This window comes from Fusarium proliferatum, assembly GCF_900067095.1.
Source record: "Fusarium proliferatum ET1 genome assembly, contig: FPRO_scaffold010, whole genome shotgun sequence".
In the NCBI taxonomy this organism is placed as follows: Eukaryota; Fungi; Ascomycota; class Sordariomycetes; order Hypocreales; family Nectriaceae; genus Fusarium; species Fusarium proliferatum.
Genome location: NW_022194799.1, coordinates 965,232 through 986,508, shown reverse-complemented (window position 1 = coordinate 986,508; position 21,277 = coordinate 965,232). Strand labels below are relative to the sequence as shown.

Below are 21,277 nucleotides of genomic sequence, written 5' to 3'. Positions count from 1 at the left end.
CGGACGCGCGATCTCCGCTTTATCATCAAAGCATGTAACCTAATTCGTTGGAGGCTTGTCAGTGGAGAATGACTACAAGCAAAAGGGCGTCCAAAAGATACCTGATAACATCGGCATTCGTGTCTCGTTGTCCGAAATGCTAGATATAAATGATAGTATTCAGGCTTATCTGAGTTATACTCTAGATATGATAAGCCCAGTAACACATCTGAATTTAACATACTGCCCCTTACCGCGCGAATAGTCTCCCTTCTACACCAACAATACACCACAGTCACAATGACAGTCACAGACCCAGTCAGTCCAGATGCTATCAGGGCCATGTTTGCCTCTGCCCTTTCGAGCATGTATCGACGTGAAGTTCCCCAATACGGCACACTGCTCAAGCTTGTATCCGATATCAATCACCAAAAACATCAACCCATCGAGCCCCGTATCGAGGTTGAACGCCATGGAGCTATCAGACTTGGAACACCCGAAGAACTAGCAATGATGCGGCGATTATTCGCTGTAATGGGAATGCATCCTGTTGGCTACTACGACCTCACTGTCGCCAATCTCCCAGTTCACGCAACATGCTTTCGACCTCTGACACAGGAAGCACTGGCATACAACCCTTTTCGGGTATTCACATCTTTATTGCGGCTTGAACTCATCGAGGACGAGACACTTCGGACCCAGGCTGCCGATATTTTGCGAAAACGCAACATCTTTACAGATCGATGTGTGGAATTGATCGAAATATTCGAAGCACAAAAGTCTTTCTCCAAAGAGGTATCAAAAGAATTCATAAAAGAAGCCCTCGAAACATTTCGATGGCACAAAACATCAACAGTTGACATGAAAACATACAAAGCTCTTCGAGAAGCACATCCCTTGATCGCAGACGTCGTCTGTTTCAAAGGACCTCACATCAACCATCTCACGCCACGGGTCCTCGACATCGAAACAGCACAAGTTGAAATGCTTCGATATGGCCTCCAAGCCAAAGACGCTATAGAAGGACCTCCACCAAGGCTTTGCCCTATCCTCCTTCGCCAAACAAGTTTCTTAGCCCTTGATGAAGCGATTGCCTTTTCAGAAGGAGAAGAAACTGGAGGAAGCCACAAGGCGAGATTTGGAGAGATTGAGCAGCGGGGAATGGCCTTGACGCCCAAGGGAAGACGTCTATACGATGATCTTATCAACGAGTGGCGAGGGTCTGCGGCCGAGCTCACGTCTGATGCCAAGTCTGGCTTGAAGGAGCAAATTCTTGCAAAGGTTTTCCAGAAGTTCCCCGATGACTTGGAAACCATTCGAAAAGAGAATCTTGCATACTTCACATACAGTCCTGTTTCTCAGCTACCAATAGATCCCGATGCGAGTATCGACAGTCTTGTCAGCTCCGGGGCCGTTAAGGCTGAGCCGATTACATATGAGGATTTCTTGCCTGTCAGTGCAGCTGGAATCTTTCATTCAAATCTAGGAGAAGATGGCGGGCTGAGCCATGTCGCAGAAGCTGATCAAGAGTCTTTCGAGAAGAGTCTTGGATGTCAGGTTAAGAGGGAATTTGAGTTGTACAGTGAAATGCAGGAAGTGTCGATTCAAGGATGTTTGGAGAGGTAATGGGTTATGAATGATGATTCTGGTTAATTTAGCGACTTATGGAAGGTAATAATGATATGGATATGGCTGTTCGATCTCGAAGAGTAGCTCTCGGAGTATATCGATGTAGTTATCCAGTGGTAAAAATCATTCGATAAGGTTGATCGAGGTTAGATCTTTGCTGAAGACCCCCTTGAGTTCGAACCCTTAGCGTCGACCTCGATTTCCAGCCTCATACCCGGCAGTGCCAACTTCGCAACGCCCAACACAACACCTCCAGGTCGGTTGTTAGGAATTCGCTTCTTAAGAGCCTCAGCTAGAGGAGATAGTGTGGCGTCAATATCGGTATGATAGCTGCGTATGTAGTAGACGTCTTCCCATCCACGAAGACCAGCTGCTTTGAGAACATCATCGACGTTTTGAATTGTCTGTTCAGTTTCCTTAGTGACGTCGGTGTATATTTCGCCTTTAGAATTCCAGCCGCCCTGGCCTGAGATTTTGAAGTGGCCGTTGCCGAGATCTACGGCTTGGGAGTAATGGACGGCGTCGGAGAGGGTTTGGGTGAAGCCGGGAGGAGTGGTGTATTTTACTGAGGGCATATTGTAGGGATAAGAGCAGAGATGTATTGAGGATTGTGAAACTTGACTTGATGTAACCGCGAATCCCTTGAGTATTGTCGGAGGAAGGTAGTGTGAAACTTATCTTGTCGTTCAAATGAGGCCGTCGTAAGTTTATATACGCCCAGATCAGATAACGTTGAAATAAATACAGCCCTTTTCAATTAATAATTCAGGACGCTATTATTACAGCTCTTACACAGTAATTGTACGCCTGAGGACTTGTTATTGATCTCGGCCCTCGGCCGGCTTGAATAACCGTGCATGCCGTGTCTGTGGCCCCAGCTAAGAAAGCTAAAAAGCAGTATCTATCGACAGAAGCAGTAATTATGAGAGAGAAATTAGATTGTTCATATTTAGTGTCTGCAAAGCCTATACTTGAAGCCGGCAAAGAGGTGCTTTAGACTCCGTAGCTCAAATCAGGACGAAGCTGTTTGCCAGTACAGTCAAGTCTAGGCTTTCATGGATGGCACCATCAACTATGTCCTCGACTAGTGCGAAAGAACACATGGAAAGTTGGTCTCTTTCATGAACAGAAATGTGTACTGGCCAAGTGCTACAAATGACTTGTAATGATGGTGGTGAAATCTCATGCAGCCATGCGTTGTGTGTTGAAATTCAGATCTCGAGGTTGAGGTTGGGATGGGGCAACTGATTCAACTAGTCTATCTGCGTATCTGTGCTACTGAATCTACATAACTAGCTCGAGAAGGATACTAGTAAGCAAAGCAGTAAACACCGTCAAGAGCCCGCTTTTGCTACCAGCGAATGCTTGTGCACCATTATTATCCTTTCCACCTCCGTTGCTTTGACCAGAGGCCTCTCCAGTGCTAGATGTCACTAAGGCACCTTCTGTCCCAGTACCTGTTGCATCCATACCTGAATCGGTCGTTTTGCTGGGTATCGCGGTCAAGCTCGTGGTAGGTTTCACAACAGCCTCAGCAAGACTGCTGCGGGCCTTTTTGACATCCAAACCACAAGGCTTCGGTTTCGGTGAGGCGTCTTCGGCAAGAATAGGACAGCCAACTGTATGGTTGCGTTCAACCCTCACAGCAGTTCCCCCAATAGCGCAGCCATCGTACTCTGCGATAGCCTTTCTTGCAGTCTTCGCGCCAGGGCGAAGGGTGAAAGTTACGTTTCCAGACCGCTCGAACTGGTTGTTCTTCAAGAGAAGACTACCATCTTTGCGTGGCTCGCAGACAGTGGTCCATCGTAAATCCCACTTGAGGATACAAGAATCTTCTTCGCCACGCCAGTACTGAAACTGGCCACCCTCGTCAGCATCAGCGATGGCTTTGCTCGTGTTGAGAAAGTAATAAGGCTCCGAGTCAGGTAAAAAGTCCAAGTATAGTCGACCGATGCCGAATAAAGTATATGCACAGTTAAGTTCCCAGTTGAGTGTGCCGCTGAAGGTGGTCAACACTGGGGCATTTTGAAGGCCGAATATGACGGGAAATGGGGCTTCGGCGGCATATGTATCTTCCCTAGGAAACACGATGTCGACTTCGCCGATGGCGGGGAACGAAACAACATCTTCGTCGGAGGCAACTGCCAGGACTGCGAGGCCTAGGCTGATGAATGTCGACGAAAAGGCACGCATCTCAACGTCGCCGGATCAATAGAGCAAATAAGCTTGGATGAATGAACATCCACTTTCACTATTCACTGGAAGATAAGGAGGTACTTAAGCTTCTTGTGGGATCGCGAGCGATAAAATGACCTAGCCAGCCCTTCTCGAGCATGGATCCATCCCTGTTCATTGCATTCAAACCAGCACGATTTAGGGATCAGCTGAAAACCATGAAACAAGTCGGGCGCCTCGATTTTAATTGCGAAGGGCAATCTACGCCAATCATCCATGAAGTTATCTTCGTCACAGGCACTTAGTCAGGAAAACGTGGCCATTTAATTGAGTTGCGAAAAATAGAAGGTACTCCTTCCTGGATCGTGAATCACGGTGTATGACTAATAACCTTATCTTCAACCTTATATCAAGTGTAAGTCGAGCTAATGAATTGCTGGACCGATACACCAATGACAATGGGTTCCTTGGCTTGAATTTCCAAAGGAATTTGCTCTGGTGATGAAGCATGCTGATTGCTGAAGATAGATGACACTAGAATACGTTACCATTTGTAGTCGTGCAAAAACTGCAGAGCTAGGTTCTTAGACCAGAATTTGATCGTGAGAAATGTCCAATAACCACTGGCAACGTGGCGGAGTGGTTAACGCGATTGACTCGAAGCGGTTTAAAAGACCCTGGCAATCAATTTCCTTCGGGAGCGCATGTTCGAATCATGCCGTTGTCGTTTCTTTTTTATTTCTTCTAGTATTTTAGTTCCTGAGAGCACCACCACCACTACTGTAGGCTTGTTTGCGCGTAGAGATTAAACGCGATTATCTGAAATGGCCTAAATATTTCTCTCTTTACTTAACCATGATAGTGTCTGGCAGGTAGGGTCCGTGTCCTTCATCCGGCATCTTACATCCGGCAGGTCGCACAACAAACACCGATGTTCTCGGCAGGCTGATGCCGGAAGAAGTCGAAGACGCGAAAAGCGAGAATCACGTGTGAACACAAGAAAGACCTGTGCTTTGATAGCTTAGATCTTGTTTCTCGGGCTGCCATTGAGTGCGTAATCAACTCGTCTAAAAGTACTCTGGGATTGACGTTTATTGTTACTGGTTAGTCACCATGAGCATACAACGACTTGGTCTTGGTGCCATGAGAGGTAAAACACCTGAACCTAGAAGTGTAATCGCAATAGCATTGTTGAAGCTCCTCAATAGGCATTGAACGACCGGGAGTCTTCTTCAACCAGAACATCCCGAAGTTGGCTTTGGCCCGTCTGTTGTCCCAACAAGCAAGGTGAGTTCTCAATTTCAACTTCCTCTTGGTTTCTCTCTAACTCCCTTCAGATCTTCTTACAGAGAACGCCCAGAGATTGTTCACACGAGCCAGAAAGAAGCTCACGACATTCTTGTCAAACAACGCCTCAACCGCCCCGTCACTCCAAACCTCACAATCTACAAGGTTGGACAAGTCTGGTTCAGTGCATCAGCATGGACTCGAATAACAGGCCTTGCTGTAGGTGGTACAGCTTACCTGACCCTGTGCGCCCATGCTGTAGCTCCTTATCTTGGAATAGGATTTGACTCTGCTGCTTTGGTGTCGGCTTTTGGAGCGTTGCCTTTTGCTACCAAGGCCGCAATCAAATTTGGACTGCTAGGGTTTCCGTTCGCATATCATTTTATCAATGGTATTCGACACTTGGTGTTTGATCTGGGGATTGGATACAAGAAGGCGCAGTTTAAGAAGTCAGAGGCAGCTACGTGGATACTGAGTATTCTTGGTGGTCTTGTCTTGGCCTTCTGGATCTAGATGTTAAGCTATTTCACGATCGAGGATCAATTCGACGTCCATTAACTATTGCTAAATAGCATTGTAGAGCCATTCCTATTCTCATCATCCATCTGGTGGCAAGTGGCGTGGAGCTTGATCAACAAAAACGGTTTCTCTCTATGAGCTATAAACAGTTACGCAAAATTCTATATAGACAATGAACTTAGTTCCAGACCAAGCAGGCACTTCTCCAACAAATCGCAAATCGCTTGCCCAGACTCATCACAACATCTGCTAACTTCCCAGCTTCGTCGGGAAACTCGGGTATATCGGTAACACGGTATTCTAGCAGTATCCACACCCATGGATCCAACCGGTCGCATCCCGGATTTAATTCACCGTAGGATTCTATTACTCGTCAATCTTGGCCGGAGGTGTGCCTCCAGGAGCAGCACCAGAAGGAGCAGATCCGCCCATACCGCCACCGGAGTTCTCGTTGGCAACGCCTCCCTCCTTGTAGTAGTAGGCAGCCGGAGACACGGAGCTAGACTGGGTGGAGTTGATGCCGAAAGCAAGCCAAGCGAAAAGACCGTCGCTGATGCTGTCACCGAGAAGAGTGTACTCCATGAAGGGGTCAACACCATCGGTCTGTGTCTCTTCGCTCAGAATACCATCATCTTCGTTGAGGGTGAGTTCCTGGGTGTTGGAAGCATAAGGCTCGAGAGTTTCGACTTGCGAGATGAGGTCTTGGTCAAAGAAGGCTTGTCCAACATGGCTGGCGTAGTTGTCTCGGCCGAGGGTCTGGTTGGCGAGGAGAGTCGCGTTGGCATGGACCATGACGTGGATATGAGTAGCACGGCTGGTGTAGTGACCGGGGAAGATGGACTCGAACTGAGCAACACCATCAGAGTCGGTCTTCTGAATGCCTCGAAGCCAAGTCTGGTCAATGTTGGTCTCATCAGAGCTATCGCCATTGCCGTTGGCAACGATACCAGAGTATACGCCAGTGGAGTTGCAGTGCCACATCTCCAGGTAGACATCGGGGACAGGGTCGCAGGTTTCGACGTCAATAACCTGGTAGTCGAGGACGATGTTGAGACCCTCTTGATCTTCAATGATATTCTCACGAACGTATTCGCCGGCCACATCTGGATTATTTTAGCTAATGTCCCTGAAACAAAAAGGGAACGGAATTCATTTACAGTAAGGACCCTGAGTAACCTCGGGAGTCAAAACACAAGAGTTGATGCTGGCAAACAGGACCGAAGGGGCAGTGCAAGGGCTGAAGCCTTGAGAAGTCTTGTTGTGAGAAGTGTTCAGGGCGGTATCAGCATCGCGCTTCTTCAAGCTTCGCTTCTGGCGAGCCTTGTTAACCTGAGCCGAACGACGAGCGATGTTGCGAGCCTCGATACCACGAGCTCGAAGCTTGGGGGCGCAGTGGGCGAGGGAGGATCGCTTGACAGAGTTGAGAAACTCGCGACGTTCGGCGGCCTCGTGAGCAATATCATGTCCTGGATGGGCCGAGGCGATGCTAGCCGCGAGGGCGAAGCTGGCGAGGAGGCTCTTGAAAGAGGGCATGTTGATGATTTCAATGATAGTTTGTATTTGGTTAGAGAACGATCTGGAAGAGGCTGATGCGAGTGATGAGGATATCGAGATTGTGATTCAATTGCAGAGGCTCATTCTTTATATCTATTGTAAGCTCCGAATCCACCGCCTCTCGACCTCAACAACAACCCACATACCGAGTGGCGCTGAGGCTGCATATTCGCATTGTCGAGAGGCGCATGGACACGCTGTGACGCGTTAATGTTACGGAAAACAACCAAACGGTCAATTTCTCCGAATAAAGCTGCCAAGCTAAGAATGAAGCATAGACGGCACCTAAAAAGCACTGCCGAGGTCTGGTTTAGGGCCAGCCTATAGCGGAGAATGTAAAACGAGTCAGGCAAAAGAGGTGACGACGATTGGCTCGCGAACGCGCAGCTCAAGGTAGGACACGCGTGTTGTGGGGGCTCGTCGGGAGGTGGGAGCCCACATCGCGAGAGATCTTCACGATGTCATCTCAAAAGTCGAGATGGGGAAATGCGTGTGCGTAAGTCGTATTTGAAATTGGGGGTTCTCATTGGTTGGAGGTTTGAAGGGTGTTTTCAAGCATATACCCAAGTTGACGTAGTGGTTTTCTAGACTGATGCTGCACGTTTCAAGACTACTACGAGCAGGTGATAGGTGCTCGTAGACCGGGACAGGTTTCAATAGCTTCATAGATTCATGTGCAAGCCTAAGTTTTTGTATCTATGCACTGCCGTCACTTTATCATGGAAGTTGAGAGTAGAGTTGGAGCATTTCCGTGGCTTTCTAGGTCGTCTCCCGACCTATTATCAGATACACCAAGAAGGCATAGCCATCATGCTCTCGCATTACAGGATGTTGTTTTACTTACTCAGATACTTTTGCCGTTTGGATTTACGTGACTGTTATCGACAAGCTAGAGGCGCCCTTTGCAATAGGTATCTTGAAGGTGAAAGTAATGCCCTTCCGACGCGCTGTTTGGGATGATTTACGGACCCCTATGGAGTTTTTGTCGTGTTCCTTTGGGTACAGTTTCCCAGACTTTTGGCCTGATTTTGCCAACTTTGGATATAAAAGCGACCTTAATAAATGGGCGAAACACCCGGATATGAAGCGCACGATAGACATCTGGATGTCTTGGCCACTTTATGTTGAATTAAAGCCATTTGCGAAAGAGCAACTTATCAACGATACATCAGAGTGTAGTAGCTATTCATTGGTAAAAGATAATACTTGTAGGATTTACGATCAATGCCCCCGACCAGTGAATCCATCAAGCCTCCGAGAAATGATCCTTCTTCAGGGTAGCTTTAGACTGAAGCCAGGGTTGCGCGACAGATATGCTGTTCATTTATATTCCTATGTAATCCCCCCCACTTGCTGATATCGATTACAATGATGCGACATAAGGATGGCCAAGAACTTTAAGATGGCAGATAGGGCTGTCACAAACTCAATTCACTTAACTTTACTGGAGCCCTGTGCATTCAGGACATTGAACGAGTATACACTTATACTTCTCATGCTTGTCAGATTTTAATCATCTAGATTCTGGAAAAGTCCCTTGGTGCAACATCCCGCTAGAACAAGGCCAAGCCAAATCCCACCCATTGGCTACTGCACTGGAACTTTCCAGATGCGGCCTCTTGGATGGTTTTCCACAGACAATTCTTGCATCCTGCACCGCTTCAGTTCTAGTCCAGAGCTGCGAATGAGCCGCATTCTAGTCTGCCATTCATTACCCGCTTGTTGGGCCTTATCCGAGCTGTTGGCTCGTCTAGCCATGGTCCGGCCGAGAACGTGTTGTGGCGCTTGAGTTGACCCAGCGTGCCGGTCCGCCATCACATTGGTACATAAGTAAGATTAGGACGGTATCTTTATGCATTTTATGCTGCAAGTCCCGGCGTGTTTTTGCGGGATTAACTAATCGTCGATTGGGTGTTGAGATGCAGGGGTAGCGATACGAAGGGGAGCGCCATCCTTTTGTGTATCACCATCGCCAACAACCTTGCTACTGACCAGCTGCCTGAACCTCGCTGTATTATTGGACGTCCCACTGGCCAGCGGGAGCATTCCAGAAGAACAATTCTCGTCGCACAGTCTTGCCTCTGCGTTCACAATCAGCAAATGGGATCTGTGGTCTCCGAATATGTACAGAGTAGGGAACTTACCTTATCGCAAGCCACCAATCGTGTTGCCGGTTACGCGGGGAACGACCAAAAAACGTCGAACTATGGAATGGTGGCTTCTTGGCCCCTTGGTACGGAGGACTCTGTACGGAGTACAGTAGCATTCGTTGATCGGACCCCGGACATTATCGCTTGTGCTAATTTGCGATGAGGCAGGGTAGGCTGTCAGCTGTGCATGATCCCCTCTCCCACGAGGCTCGGACCCTTCTGAGACACTTCGGTTAGAGAAGATGGCAAATTAAAATCGCATTCGCGGAGGTGACTAGAGAGTTCTCAGTCAAGCGGGTGAAACTATTCATGGTGGAATACTGGTACCCGCACCATCTGCAGCGGATCTACAGCCGAGTCCCCAGAAATCAGATCTAGTTAGTGGTACGAAGCCTGAAGCGAGGCCAAACTTGATGGTGCCTGATAAACTTTGGGGCTACGAGACTAGCGCATCTGCAGACCTCAGATCACCTTGGGCCTAGAACTAGTCAAAGCCAATATGTGATTACACATGCGAGAGACATGGCTTGCTCAGATTCCTCTTAAAGCCGCGTCTCCATCCCCATCCCGCGCTCGCTCTGCCGCTGTTTCTGCGACTCTCCATCTTATTCTGCATTCCGCGTAATTTCGCTTTTGAGTATCTACCGCAAAAAATGGCGATCAACGAAGTCGACAAGTATCTGTGGCTGGCATACTGCAAGGCTGTGCAGAATGCTGTCGGTGGTCTGCCTGGACATAAGCCTGCTTTGTTCTTCACAAAGCATGCGCAAAAGGCACCAGTCGCGTCACAAGATATCGACCCGGCCTATACGAACTACGGAATCAACAACATCATCAACAATTTCTTGCAAACTAATGATCTCTTCTATGATCCGGCTCATCACAAAACCTATACTCAATGTTTGCTCGAGTAAGCACCTCGTCACCATACAGTGCGCATGAACTGACCAAGATTAGATATCTGATGACTGTCAAGATTGTACGTGAATTGCATGTGCAACAAATTGCTTCTTCTAATAAGTCATAGGGTGAGGGTGATCAAGTCCGGGTAACGATGATAGGCCGAACCCTGGCAAGTGCACTTGACCAGGCCTTGCGCGAGAGGGATCGTGCCCTGGAGACCTTTGAAAAAGAAGAAGGCTACGGCCTCACGGGCGAGCAAGACTTTTCTCAATGGTGGCCATCGCATGCTCCTGCATACTCGGCAGCCAAGCAAAAGGTTGAGGCCGCAGCCGCAGACTATCAGGCTACCCTCCTCAGCATAGGCGGACCAACTGCTAGTTCGCTAGCCAGAGATTTCAATCGAATCGTCAAGGCCCTGATTGGCGGGCAGTCAGTCCCAGGGTGAGATATCATCTTCCGAAGCATTTTGGCCGATTTCTGAATCCTAACCTTGATAGCATCACAATGCCTGCTTGTCACGCCTCAGCTGACATCACCCGTGAACTTCTTGAGAGAGACAGAACACCGCACGCCATCACATATGTCCCTGAGTGGATGTCTCTTCAGTACACTGCCCAAGTTGAACACTGGATGAACGGCGTTGGCGACGGTGACTCTTCTACTCAGATCAACGTTGCTGATGGTAGAGAGATCAACGAATCCGACTTTGGCCATGCGTCCACAGACGCATTCTCCTATGGACCGTGGTTGTCTTTCTCTACCGGCAAAGGAAGTACCAACGAGAAGGGTGTGTCTTTCGGTTCTATGGACACCGATACTAATCTCGACGTGCAATTCTCGTATGATGAAATTCAAACCATTTGTGTTCCGGCTGGTGATTGGTAAGTTGTACTTGTCCAACAAGATTCGTATATGCTCATATCATCCTAGGAACGTTCCTAGCCCGGGACGACGCTATCAGTTGTCAGACACCGCCTCTGAAGAGTCCCGCAACCTTGCCTTCCCAGACTATCTCGTCGTCGTGAGGAACCTCGGCTTCAAGGTCTACATCCGAGATTACAAGGTTGCAGGACAGATCGACAACTTGTTTGAGGAAGCTAAGTCTTCTGGTGGTTCTGTCAGAGTTTTCGGTATTCCTGCTACGCCGGATGGCAGCCCGGATAGGGCTACTGAGGAGAATGCCCATATTGCCGAGTGGGATCTCGGTGCTGGTATGCTTTCAATCAGGCCGACTACTGATGCCGGGTTTGCTTCTGTTGTGGCTCTTGTTGGTGAGCTGAACATCAGTTGACTCGTGTCGGGGCGAGTGTAGTCTTGGTTGCTGTTGTCTGGATTGTTTTACAATCATTAAGTCACTCAACAATGAAATGCATTTGTCCTGGATATCCATAGAACTCTATCAGTATCACTAGCAAGATATTAAGTCTTCTTTCAGAGAGCAAGTATGTAACAAGCCCTCAGATATATATATACTTTCTCAAAGTTTATTATAGTTAATAAGTAATAAATGTCTTAAATCCTAAGTGTCTTAGCCTATGCAAGGCCCCCTCACTCGCAAAAGGTATTGGGATTCACAACAGCAGAGATGCAAGGATTATATATATAGAAAGACAAAAAGAACATCGACAACGGCAGGATTCGAACCTGCGCTCCCGAGGGAAACAGCTTAACGGTAATTCGAGGCTGTCGCGATAACCACTCCGCCACGTTGCCTAGACCGGATTGATGTTATTCCCGTCGCAAAGAGGTGCCATTACAGCGCGAGGTCACACACGATATACTTGAACTGACAGGAGGATTATCATTTGTTGAAAAAAGTCATTCATATCGAAATTAAGGTGGTTTGCCCGCCATTCAAAGACCATGTTTGCGTATAGTAGCATCCAGATCTACCAACTTGAGATCATGTGACAGGCCGAATGCGAGGGCTATTAATAGGGATGTGATTATGATTTGGCCAAACAGCCTCTAGAATTACTCATCTCATTGTCTGGTTACTTTGAAGGTACCAAGAAGATATCGGACTGTTGCTGGTGTGAAAGAAAACTTCATTCGAGGATGATGCGACGTTAACAAAGGGCCCAGTTGAACACCCTGACTCGCTTCCTTTCAGAAGGGAGCCTCCAATTCTGGCAACATAGAAAGGCATTCTTAGAATTAGAGCCGGTTGGCATGTCGGAATTTCATGACTACATCATCAGCCACATCAGGGTCATTGCACTGCTTTTATCAAAGGGCAGGCAACAAAGGCCAAAAAGAACAATCAAACCCAAAAGGGCGGATAAAGCATGCGCTGCCACACATTGAGTTGTTTGTTTGTTTGTTTGAATAGTAAGCGGGTGTAAGATTGAGTTTGGAATGTGTTTACTGCATATGAAGCTTAATGGTGTAAGTTGGCGATCAATACTTAAACTTGATGTAATCTTAACTCTTGCTACTTTATCATAACAGCAACTTAAATCAAGATTCAAACAGTAACCTTCATAAATTATTTATACGTTAAGACATTAATTATCATGTTTAATTTTTAATATACTAATTGCGGATTGTGATCTTCTACTGTATATACAATTAGTCCGGGCCAATCCGTCAGCATTCCAATCAACGACCTAGTCGCTTGCGCAGAAGAACAGAACACCCAGGAATCCGTCAATGAAGAGACCAAGAAACATGAAAACCTCGATCAAAAGGAGGACAGGAACCAGAGCTCTTTCAAGACATCTATCAAGGCCTTTCTAAAAAGGAAACAGGATCAGAGAAAACTTCGAAAGGTTAAGAATAAGCGGGATAAACTTGTGGCAGCCATCCGTGCTTATGAGAAAGCTCTTGACACTATGGACGTCATTGAGACAATCACGTATCTAGAGTCGGTTTATCGTGAGGTCGGTCTTCTCGCATGAAGGAATTTCTGTGCTATCGGAGTTGATTCCCATACAAGATTTCGGCGTGGCGTATCATGTATCTTGGAGGAAAACCATCATAAAAGACTTATGTAGCAGCTTATTTAGATTATAGTTCTCTGTACCAAGATATGCAAATGATGGCATTGGCTGTTCTGGATGAATGTGAATTTTGTCAATCTCATCTTGTTTTACACTGATATCAAGGGATTTTGCATGAAAAACAGACTTAATGTGCTACCTATCTTTAGCAACTCACTCCGAAGCTACCTAGTACCATGCCGCGAACTACACTTCAGCGTGGAATCGTGCACACTGGCGCAGTGGTCCAACCGGTTCTGGTAATCCAAAACGGCGGACCATATACAAACAAATAAGTAACTACACTCTCATCCTGCCAGTGGTTCGACCCAGTCAGCCAGCCCATCGAGCCATGGTAGGCCGCCAGCTGTGTTCCGTGAAACAAAGTCAATCATCTGCTAAACGCTTGGACTCAAGGAAAAAGGAAAAAGAACAACACCAAACGCCCCCCATTCGGGTTTCCGCATTTTACCGTTGCTAGTTGTGGCAGGGGTTTGTATGTTAGGTATCTTTTGATGTATTAACCTGGAACCTGGTTGTAATTCTCGCCAATCAGAAGAGCCAATAACCGACAATTTAACCAGCCTGGAGATGACTTTACCACCATGCTGCCCATTCGCCGTCAAGAGTGACGTCTGGTGACCTACCGTAGCCTGGGGGCTTGGGTATTGTCGTTGGCTCATGTGTAGAAGAAAGCGATAGACTGCCATTTTCACCACCGCCTTTGGGACCTGTCACTTGGCTGCCTGCACGGTAATCCCGGTGGCAATCAGCCACCTAGCAACCTCCATGAGGAACCCAGGGCAAGAAGTGATGTTCTTTTTTAACCCCAACAAGGTCCCAAAAACTTCATGACGAACATGATAAGCGTAGAAAAAGAGATAGTATCTGCCATCATTTGTTAAACCTTTGGCCGAAATCACCGCATCCTTTCACGTAGAGTTTGTCACGCATTGCAGAGAGGTGACATCCATTCTGATAACGCGGCAGTGGCTTCTGCGATAGACATGGGATAGCTTCACCGGTTTGACCTGGAGAGTTTCCAGATGAAGCCATGATACTAATGGCTGTGTTTATTTCTTTGTCTTATGGCCACGCCGGCTGAGCTTCAAGCCAAAGCTAAAGAGACGAAACAGCGCCTAGAGCTATATTGTAATGAACAGTCAGCTACGAACTTCCGATCATTGAACAGTTGAAAAGAATTAAATCTCCCTCTTCCACCTCTATTCTAACGCCTGACTGGACCTTCTTCATCAGTCTCTTCTCTTCAATCTTGATCCGATCACATACCGCTTGCCCTACACAGCCGGCAGAGTTTTCATTCTATACACAAAACGACAAAACATCAACCGTTTCATTCTACACACAACAGTTCTACCAACATGTCTGGCATTGAGATTATTCCGGTAATCACCGGCGCGGTGAAAATGGGCAAGGAGATAGCGGACATTGGGCTCTCCGTTCGTGGCATGCATCGGGACGCTCAGGCATGCACAAGATTGGCCAATCAAATCAAGCATGACATTGAATATGCTCAAATTCTCCTCAACACCTCGAGAGATCTGATCTGCGACCACGAAGGCATGCTCAGCTGGATTACCGGAACAATCTCCGAAACCAACGACACACTCGCCAGGTACAACGGCTATATCCCGGAAGAAAACGACAAGGGTGCAGCTCTGAAAGCCTTGATGGAAAATGAGCGGAAATGGGAAGAATGGGGCAAGGCTCTCGGAGCAAACCATTCTTCCCTCATGGCGGCAGTCAACGTCATGCACCAGCTCAAGTTGACGCTGAAACCGAAGCCGAAGCCGAGCTGGGCAAGCAACATGCCTCCCGATTTCTAGGGGCCTACGGCAAACGAGCTGCCTCAAGCGGACACTTACAGTTGAGGAGTAGGGGGTCACGCGCCTCTGATTTCCGGCTTGGCCGTCAAATGTCCCGTGCGTGCTCGAAGAAGGATGCCATTTGATTCTCTGTTATCATTACTATGTTAGTTTCTTTCGTCTTCCAAGGATCATCCCGACCGTATCCGAGGCACTACAGTCTTCGTGCCCTCGCCCCGTAGACGGAAATTTCCAGCTGAAATTCAGGCATGGGGGAGTGAGCGTTCTGGTACTGGTCCATAGCATGTTTCAATCACTTACTAATATATTTTGACATGGAATGCCGAACGCACCAGGATGTGAGTGACTGTGATACGTGACCCTGTGACTGGACCCTGCTGCAAGTCGTTTCTTTTCCAACAACCTTGGCATTGCTTGGGCAACATGTCTTCAGCAAATGATAGGAGTCAACAGAGACTGCAGCACAGCCACGTCTACCTATTGGTAAAATGGACTGGCCCAGGCCACTCACTAAGCGAGCGGCTGTGATTTGGCGATCGGAGTCCAGTCCAGGACTGCAAGCTGCTTAGCTCTTGCTAATGGCTGCTCCTCGTCATCTTGCTTCTCGTCCAATGTTAGGAATGCAATTATTGCACATAAGCATGCTGGATGCGATTCTTGTATTCTATTCAAACGAGAAGAACGCGAATTGACTGATTTATTGGCCGTTAAAGATAAACTAAATACAAATTGTTGCATCAGGCAGAAAGGGAACCACAAGACTTCCGGAAAATAAAGGTAGAGCCTCGGTAACCAGGAGCTTGACACACAAGCAGCCACTAGATTAGGGAGGTAGACTACTCTTTAATCTTTTCTACCTCTATGGGAGCCCATGGGGTGCCAGGGTACAGCGCACCCGGCCTGGTCCATTTGACCTGGCCATTCCACATGAATCGGATCCTTGGGGTAACAAGGCGGCCTTGGTCTGAGACCCAGTCAGCCTCCCATTCTGAGGGTTGCCCAAAGAAAATGAGCGCCGAGTTTGCTGCGCGGCCAAGTTGGGTGCTCAGCCTTTCTTTGATCACATCGCCTGGACGGCCGCCAGCATCAAGGAGCTCCATTTTCAGCGCATCGACGATTTCGGAGGCCATGGAATCGATCCTCTTCTGCCGTGGGTCACTCCCGTCATCGGGGAATTCTGTCGCGGGTATATATATCAATTTGTAAAGAGGCCTGAGCAACAGGAGGGTAGCCTCTCTCCAGACCGAAACGAAGTCCTCGGCTGGGGTCATGTTAGCAGAGCCCGCTACAAGGCTGGCATAGAAAGTGAGCTTACTCAGGGCTACGTAGCGATTAGGGATGAGCTGAAAACAGCTTGAGACCTCAGGAGGCAACAGGCATTCTTGAATGTCGCGGGTGGGCTGCCCTGAGTCTGAGAGGCTATAATCACCACACGGAACTTTGTTGTAAGTGGGATGCATTCGTTTGTAGATGAGGCGGATGAGGAATGTCCAGATGGCGTAGTATCGGGTATCTCGGTCACATATCAACTCAGACCAAGTCTGACCTTCCGGGGGATTGCCCGCAAGACGGGTGAGTTCTTGATCATCGAACATGGACCTCTCGATGGCGGGCATAATGGTAGGCTCGATGGCAGGATTTTGGCCGCCGTAGACAAGCTTCAGAGCAAGAAACTTGATGAAAACCTCGAAACTGAGATTCTCATGTATTCCTTTGGGTCCCACGATAGTATGGAGACGCTCGTGCAGCTCTCTGTGCTGCCATGCGATAGGGTTTGGGACAAACAGGGGCACTGGGTCGTGCTGAGGAGTGGGAGCATTCGTGGCTGAAGCAGTTTGCTTGGTAGAGACTTCAGAACCATCGCACTTGGGACCGATTCTCAAAAAGGCGAAGAAAGAAGCTCCACGTGCAGTCCTTCTAAAAGCCAGGAAGATGATTGCGATGAAGAGGGAAATCGTGCAGGCCCCAGCAGCCCAGCCGATGAAGAAAGATGCTGTAAATGAGAGAGCCATCTCCACGGCGATGATCAGAGTGACAGCAAAGTGTAGGTACAATAGATGAGAAAGAAAAAGTGTCGTTGTAGTGGTTGGGGAAAAGGGGCTGAAATACCCAAGCAAAGATTGCAGGATGAGTTGATGTGAGTGGCAATCAGGACACAAGGTCGGTTGGCTGAAGTGCAAACCTCCACTTTCTGATAGACAAAGGTATCTATCTCATCAATAATGCTCCACTAGCGCAAGAATAACCATCTGTTGGTAAGCAATCCTGTTTTGAATAAAGAAAATGCGTCGCAGTGGAGCAGCGTGGCTGGCTTGGCTTGGCTTAGCTTGACCTGACCTGACTTGACTTGACTTGAGCCTGGGTGGATCATCATCATCATCAGCCCTCCCTCACGGGCTCTAACATATTCAAATTAGCTGCCTTCCGTGAGCGAGCTAGCCTAAAGTGCAAATCCGGAACTCACATGGCCAGATTGCAAGTGGCTGGTTGGTACGTACCGCACATCATTCAGCCAACAAGTGATCAGATGCACAATCCCGCCAGCACCCTTAGCTTTGTTGCCGTTGTGGCACTCCAAGCAAATTGCTGTATGGTAACCCTGGTGACAAATCATTTGTGACACCTTGAAGTCGGGAGCGGAAACGGAACAACAGAGAGTGAATACAACACAACACCCGTTGAGGAGTCTGTCTCCTCACCTGGCGGCGGTAAACTGGTAAACAGGTCAGATGACGGCGCACAGGAACCAATTTCTTCGACAGTAGCCAAGGTGACTAAGGGTATCTCTCTTTCTCTACATTCTCAGCTCAACTTTTGTTGATTCACTTATCATGCCAAACAATCAACATACCTTCTCAACCATGGCAACAGACCTGGTGGTTGGCATCGACGTTGGGATGACCGGTATGTATAGAACTTGATCTATTATCCCCCAAATCTGCGCCATTGCTTCGAGAAGATGGGCTGATGGTATCTCTTTACAGGCACTGCGGTTGCCTATAAATCGAAGAGGGATGCAAGACCAAAAGCTTTCACATGGGGCAAAGACGTAAAAGTTCCCACTAGGCTCTTTTACAGTGACCGTCATCAGCCGCCAAAGCTCGTTGGATGGGGACTAGAAGTACCTGATGATTCCCAGAAGCCGTTCACGACTCGAGAGTTGTTCAAGGTAGACTTTGGCAACAGAGAAAAAGACCAGATCCACGTCGAAAACCTATACACCGATTTCCTTGGTTGTTTATACCAGGAATTGAGACTCAGACAGTTTACACCACAGATTTTAGGAGGGAAGTCCTTCGAAGAATGCACCATTCACTTTTTATTCAGTGTTCCCGCAACATGGGACCCAGCTCTCGTGAGCAGCTTCAAGCAACTTATTTCTAACGCCGGATTTGACGACGCCAAAGACCACATCGTCTATGTGTCCATGACTGAGCCACAAGCGGTTGCTGCCTTCCAGATGTGCGGATCGCAGTTGTCCAAACGAACCAAGGTTCGTGGTCTCATGGCCCTCACAAGACAGCTCTGATGTTCAACCCACAGGACGGCGACAAAGTCTTAATCGTCGACGCTGGCGGCGGTACCAGTGTAAGCGCATTCTCAATTCCTGATTACATTTATTGAGCTAACTGAACCTAGGACTTTTGCTTGCTAAGGCTCCAAGATACATTCCATGGAACATCTAAGGTCAATAAGTCATCTCAGGCCATCGAGATACAGCCAGTATTTGGTATGTAGCTTTATCCTTTGGAAACTTCGGCTAATTTCTCAAGCTTGCGGATTTGGTTCCGTCCACATTGACGAGGGTTTCCAGAGCTTGGTGAAAGAACACGTCAAAAGTCACAGAGGCCTTCTTCATAAATCACCCGAACAAGTTGCTTGGCATGTGCGAGATACCGACGAATACCGAGAATGCAAGCATAGCCTTGGCACCAAGAGCTTTGAAGACTTCACGTTTGAAATCCCCTTCCAGAAGACTAATGCAGGCGACCCAGCAAGCCTTCCCCGGATTGATCCTTTTATCCTCACGGAGTAAGCGCCCTATCCACCAATCCCTGGTCCGAATGGTTCTAACTCCTTTTTAGGACTTCCATGGCGTCTCTGTTCGATACACAGATTGATCGAATCAAGGAAGTAATAAAATCATTCCTCGCAGACCTCGAGAAAAGAGAAGAGGCAGCGGATACCGGCCGTGTATGTTCTAACCCTGATGTCGGTCTAAGCGCCGTGGCTGATGCAAGCAGAATGTTGTCATACTAGCTGGCGGTTTGGGAAGTTCTCCCTACTTCAAGGGCAAGATTCAGCAGCTGGTCGCCACATCCCTGGTCAAACTGGGAGGGAAGACCGAGGTATTCGCCTCGGATAACCCGCGCCTTGCAGTGTGCCTGGGCTTGATCTATCATGCTGGGCGTAGCCCACAGCTTTTTCCCCGCCGGCTGCACCGAGTCAGCTTGGGCATAGCGTCACAAGGGTTGAAGAACGCGATAAAGCAGAGTCGCCTGGGATTTTTTGTCAAGAAATCTCTTTTCCATCTTTCGATGGGTGGAAAGGCGGAGAAAGCAGTTGACTGGATTGCCCTCAAGGTAATGGTTCAATGCGCGAGATTGGGGTGTCATTTGGCGGCCATTGCTGATGATGACAGGGGACACCCGTCGGCGACCTGGGCTTTTTCACGGTTACCCAGAAAGCTAAGTTTAGCCCAGACCTCCCACCAGAGAAGCGGATTTGGGAAGTCGCTATTCTCACTAGCTTCGAGAATGCCACAGAGAAGTTGATGGTCGAGGGTAAGACCTTGTTCCCACAGTGACGCACAACAGACATTGATTACATACAGAAAACTGCGGTGTCCGTTCAATCCTAAATATCGATCTTTCTCGAGCGCCTCAATTATCGGGGTCGACGGGGGCTCGGGAAGCGCTTTCGAGACTCCGTCTGGCCCCAAAGCCCGACGTCGTGATCGAAGTTACAGTCGTGGTGCAGGTCGGGCTGGCCACCATCGAGTTCCAGTGGAGTACGAAGACATCCCAGATCCTACTCCTAAGTAAGGGGCATTCACACTAACACATAAATAGTTGATTCAAAGGGGTTTCGCTGCAGCGATCCCATCAGTATCCCGACAGGCGATGAGCGCCTTCCATCCACCGACGCCGTGTATGAATTGAGCTGAGCTAGGTAAGACTGAAGACGTTTCAATCCAGCTCCGCTAATGACGGCTAACCTGGCCAACAGAGGTAGTCTTCGAGAATGTGATGAGTCGACACACATCGCTGGATTCCTTTTATGGTAAATGTCACGGCCCATTTTATCATGCGTCGCTTGTTCTTCACCGGAGATACCTTGGTGCCAAGTATGTAGCTGGACAGAAAATGGAACAATGGATTTTCTGCCTTTGTATTCTGGACCACGCGAGCCTCTTTAATGTCAAGTCCATCGCCGAGGCACATTTGATATCACTATGGTAGGTACTTCTCACAGAGGAGAAGATAGTATGTAAGACTATATCCCAGTTAGTATTGGCCATTCAGCTATTGAGGTCACTCACAAGATCATGCCAAGCCACCCCAGCATATTCAGACTCGCTCTTCCCATAGTGCTCAAATCCAAGTCTCTGGTAGTACGGAACAAGACGGTCATACGTCAAGATAGATATGCGATCCGCAGACTTGAGTGACTTCGTTCTCTGGATATAAACGCGCATGATAGCCTTGCCCAGACCGGCCCTCTGGTAATCGGGTGCGACAGCAAGGGCATGGAGAGCAATCGTTCGTCCATTCTTGTTGTGACCCACGCCGTAGTCACCTTGAGGATCTTCCTTCCAGTTGCGGGGGTAGTCCATATCTTCATCTTTGACGGGTTTGTTGGCTGTTTTGGTAGAGATAACATGTGCGAGAAGCACGTCGTCGTCGGATGTCGATTCCTCCACGAACGGGATGTCATGAGGAATGGGAGACGGCAAGCTGGTGCCAGCACGAAGAAATAGGCCAATGCATATCTCGGGACAGACTGTTAAGCGATACTCAATCTAGATCGAGGTTAGATTCCAACTTCGGGTCTGCTATGGATCTCACCACCTTTTCACGAGTGGCGGCCTCGGCGGGAGGAAACGCGGCAGTTTCAACGGCCAGTGACCGCTCTAGGTCATAGATGTTGAGTTGTCGAGCATAGAGGGACATTTTGAAATAGAGTCAAGTAGTGGTGTATGATTGGCTCAACGTCGATAGGGATTGACTTTACTATAAATATCTATCCAAGG

The 21,277-nt window shown here is 48.2% G+C and overlaps 10 protein-coding genes and 2 non-coding genes across 12 annotated transcripts; 6 read left to right on the top strand and 6 right to left on the bottom strand.

The window, feature by feature from the left end:
• Positions 1 to 279: 279 nt before the first annotated feature.
• On the top strand, positions 280 to 1,605 carry FPRO_11792 (uncharacterized protein; the record flags this gene model as incomplete). Its single annotated transcript, XM_031221306.1, has 1 exon — positions 280 to 1,605. The coding sequence occupies one exon, from the start codon at positions 280 to 282 to the stop codon at positions 1,603 to 1,605; it is 1,326 nt and encodes a 441-aa protein (XP_031086878.1).
• Positions 1,606 to 1,754: 149 nt separating this feature from the next.
• On the bottom strand, positions 1,755 to 2,183 carry FPRO_11791 (uncharacterized protein; the record flags this gene model as incomplete). Its single annotated transcript, XM_031221305.1, has 1 exon — positions 1,755 to 2,183. The coding sequence occupies one exon, from the start codon at positions 2,181 to 2,183 to the stop codon at positions 1,755 to 1,757; it is 429 nt and encodes a 142-aa protein (XP_031086877.1).
• Positions 2,184 to 2,892: 709 nt separating this feature from the next.
• On the bottom strand, positions 2,893 to 3,801 carry FPRO_11790 (uncharacterized protein; the record flags this gene model as incomplete). Its single annotated transcript, XM_031221304.1, has 1 exon — positions 2,893 to 3,801. The coding sequence occupies one exon, from the start codon at positions 3,799 to 3,801 to the stop codon at positions 2,893 to 2,895; it is 909 nt and encodes a 302-aa protein (XP_031086876.1).
• A 607-nt stretch (positions 3,802 to 4,408) lies between these two features.
• On the top strand, positions 4,409 to 4,510 carry tRNA. The gene is made up of 2 exons: positions 4,409 to 4,445; positions 4,467 to 4,510. It is a non-coding gene; the product is annotated as a tRNA-Ser (tRNA).
• A 386-nt stretch (positions 4,511 to 4,896) lies between these two features.
• On the top strand, positions 4,897 to 5,583 carry FPRO_11789 (uncharacterized protein; the record flags this gene model as incomplete). The annotated part of the gene is made up of 3 exons (XM_031221302.1): positions 4,897 to 4,933; positions 4,992 to 5,070; positions 5,121 to 5,583. 3 exons carry the CDS (start codon positions 4,897 to 4,899, stop codon positions 5,581 to 5,583), a joined length of 579 nt encoding a protein of 192 aa, XP_031086875.1.
• Positions 5,584 to 5,955: 372 nt separating this feature from the next.
• FPRO_11788 (uncharacterized protein) lies at positions 5,956 to 7,122 on the bottom strand (the record flags this gene model as incomplete). Its single annotated transcript, XM_031221301.1, has 2 exons — positions 5,956 to 6,692; positions 6,747 to 7,122. The coding sequence occupies 2 exons, from the start codon at positions 7,120 to 7,122 to the stop codon at positions 5,956 to 5,958; spliced, it is 1,113 nt and encodes a 370-aa protein (XP_031086874.1).
• Positions 7,123 to 9,946: 2,824 nt separating this feature from the next.
• On the top strand, positions 9,947 to 11,487 carry FPRO_11787 (uncharacterized protein; the record flags this gene model as incomplete). The annotated part of the gene is made up of 5 exons (XM_031221300.1): positions 9,947 to 10,203; positions 10,251 to 10,272; positions 10,321 to 10,637; positions 10,694 to 11,077; positions 11,127 to 11,487. The coding sequence occupies 5 exons, from the start codon at positions 9,947 to 9,949 to the stop codon at positions 11,485 to 11,487; spliced, it is 1,341 nt and encodes a 446-aa protein (XP_031086873.1).
• A 332-nt stretch (positions 11,488 to 11,819) lies between these two features.
• On the bottom strand, positions 11,820 to 11,909 carry tRNA. Its single transcript is given in 2 exon segments — positions 11,820 to 11,863; positions 11,873 to 11,909. It is a non-coding gene; the product is annotated as a tRNA-Ser (tRNA).
• A 2,650-nt stretch (positions 11,910 to 14,559) lies between these two features.
• FPRO_11786 (uncharacterized protein) lies at positions 14,560 to 15,024 on the top strand (the record flags this gene model as incomplete). The annotated part of the gene is made up of 1 exon (XM_031221299.1): positions 14,560 to 15,024. The coding sequence occupies one exon, from the start codon at positions 14,560 to 14,562 to the stop codon at positions 15,022 to 15,024; it is 465 nt and encodes a 154-aa protein (XP_031086872.1).
• An 836-nt stretch (positions 15,025 to 15,860) lies between these two features.
• Positions 15,861 to 17,036, bottom strand: FPRO_11785 (uncharacterized protein; the record flags this gene model as incomplete). Its single annotated transcript, XM_031221298.1, has 2 exons — positions 15,861 to 16,285; positions 16,340 to 17,036. The coding sequence occupies 2 exons, from the start codon at positions 17,034 to 17,036 to the stop codon at positions 15,861 to 15,863; spliced, it is 1,122 nt and encodes a 373-aa protein (XP_031086871.1).
• Positions 17,037 to 17,885: 849 nt separating this feature from the next.
• Positions 17,886 to 20,311, top strand: FPRO_11784 (uncharacterized protein; the record flags this gene model as incomplete). Its single annotated transcript, XM_031221297.1, has 11 exons — positions 17,886 to 17,928; positions 18,009 to 18,517; positions 18,568 to 18,612; positions 18,664 to 18,754; positions 18,798 to 19,056; positions 19,110 to 19,218; positions 19,269 to 19,607; positions 19,667 to 19,808; positions 19,859 to 20,035; positions 20,097 to 20,175; positions 20,254 to 20,311. 11 exons carry the CDS (start codon positions 17,886 to 17,888, stop codon positions 20,309 to 20,311), a joined length of 1,851 nt encoding a protein of 616 aa, XP_031086870.1.
• Positions 20,312 to 20,493: 182 nt separating this feature from the next.
• Positions 20,494 to 21,197, bottom strand: FPRO_11783 (uncharacterized protein; the record flags this gene model as incomplete). Its single annotated transcript, XM_031221296.1, has 3 exons — positions 20,494 to 20,520; positions 20,567 to 21,046; positions 21,096 to 21,197. 3 exons carry the CDS (start codon positions 21,195 to 21,197, stop codon positions 20,494 to 20,496), a joined length of 609 nt encoding a protein of 202 aa, XP_031086869.1.
• Positions 21,198 to 21,277: the final 80 nt, after the last annotated feature.